This window comes from Pseudozyma flocculosa (genome assembly GCF_000417875.1).
Source record: "Pseudozyma flocculosa PF-1 unplaced genomic scaffold scaffold00005, whole genome shotgun sequence".
NCBI lineage: Eukaryota > Fungi > Basidiomycota > Ustilaginomycetes > Ustilaginales > Ustilaginaceae > Pseudozyma > Pseudozyma flocculosa.
The window spans coordinates 824,687-826,027 of record NW_006920873.1 but is presented as its reverse complement, the minus strand read 5'-3'; the positions used below and the strand labels follow the sequence as shown (position 1 = coordinate 826,027).

Below are 1,341 nucleotides of genomic sequence, written 5' to 3'. Positions count from 1 at the left end.
CGTCGGGGGCTGGCGTGCTGGCGGTCGAGGTGGCTCCAATCGCCATCGGAGAGGCGCCGATGTTGGTGGCGACGCTCTGCTGCGGGACGATCGACGAGGCGCGAGGGTGGCCCCACTCGGCGCACGTCGAGAGATCGGTGCGCGCGTCGAAGCAGCACGACGGGAGCTGGTCGTTGTAGCGCGGGTCGCAGTGGGCGCAGAGCTGGTCGACGGAGCTGGCGAATCCGCAGCTGCCCTCGTTGTTGATGCCGAGGACGCAGGTGGCGTTGTTGCGCGTGGCGTCGAGCGAGCGGTCGGTGCAGGTGCGGAAGTTGGTGCGGAGCGTATCGTACCGCGTCGTGTTCTGCGCCGCCGTCAGGGCGCCGTCGTTGGGGCAGTAGCTGTCGAAGTCGAGCACCGAGTGCTCCGAGGCGACAAATTGGACACAGGTCTCCTCGCACACGGGCGCGGGCCTCGGTGCGGGGTCCTGGCCCTCGCTGCCGGCGCCGTTGCAGCCGGCGTCAAACGACTGCTGGGCGAAGCGAGAGCAGAAGATCGTCTGCTGCCACTGGAGCGTGACATTGTGTGCCGCCTCGGTGCGGCACTGCAGGCCGTTGGCGATCTGGTCGGCGTAGTATCCGCGGTCCGAGACAAGGTAGGCGGCGAAGCGCGCGTCGAACGATGCGACGTCGGTGACGTTGTTGAAGAACGACCAGTCGTCTGCGAGGCTGGTCGGGTTGATGAAGGCCTCCTGGAACGAGGGGCAGGCGCTGCTGCCCTTGAGGCTGATGCAGCCGCCCGTCGCCGCCGGCTGCTGCGCCGCCACCGCTTGCAGCGACACCACGCCAGCGACCGCCGCCGCCACGATAGCCGTCGCGCGTATCGAGTGCATCATCGTCGTCGTCGGCCGGGGTCGAGGCAAGATGTGCTGGTTTCGCGTGGGTGGGGTATCAGAGAGGATCAGATCGACAGCTGGTGGTGTCGATGGGATGAAGGCGGTCGACCAAGTCCGGTGTGATGAGGACGACGTGCCGGGTGTTGCAACGATGGAGAGCGAGACTATCGGAAAGGACTGTGGGGCGGAGGCGGCAGGGAAGGCAGGAAGGTAGGCAATCAAGATGGTGGAAGGTGGTTGCAAAGGAACCTCTCGTGGCAGAAGAAAAGGGAAGGGGAGGGCGAAGGGCGAAGGGCGAAGGGGAGAAGGGAGCGTGGTGGGGACGGAGAGGGTGAGCGAGGGGGCGCAACGGCGAGGGGGGGTCGGTGTTAGGGAGGGGGCGAGGGAGGAGGGGCAGGGCAGGGAGAAGGGGGGGAGGAAAGACGGAGCAAGGCGAGCTCGCCTGGCTGCCAGGCCGACGTCAAGGG

General features: G+C 67.3%; 1 protein-coding gene across 1 annotated transcript in view; it reads right to left on the bottom strand.

The window, feature by feature from the left end:
- The window catches only part of PFL1_02088 (uncharacterized protein), a gene marked incomplete at both ends in the record, with an annotated part of 1,912 nt that extends 1,038 nt beyond the window's left edge, over nt 1-874 (bottom strand). Inside the window, one exon of the mRNA XM_007879599.1 lies at nt 126-874. Coding sequence (XP_007877790.1) covers nt 126-874 — 749 coding nt within the window. The remainder of the gene's footprint in view (nt 1-125) is intronic.
- Nucleotides 875-1,341: the final 467 nt, after the last annotated feature.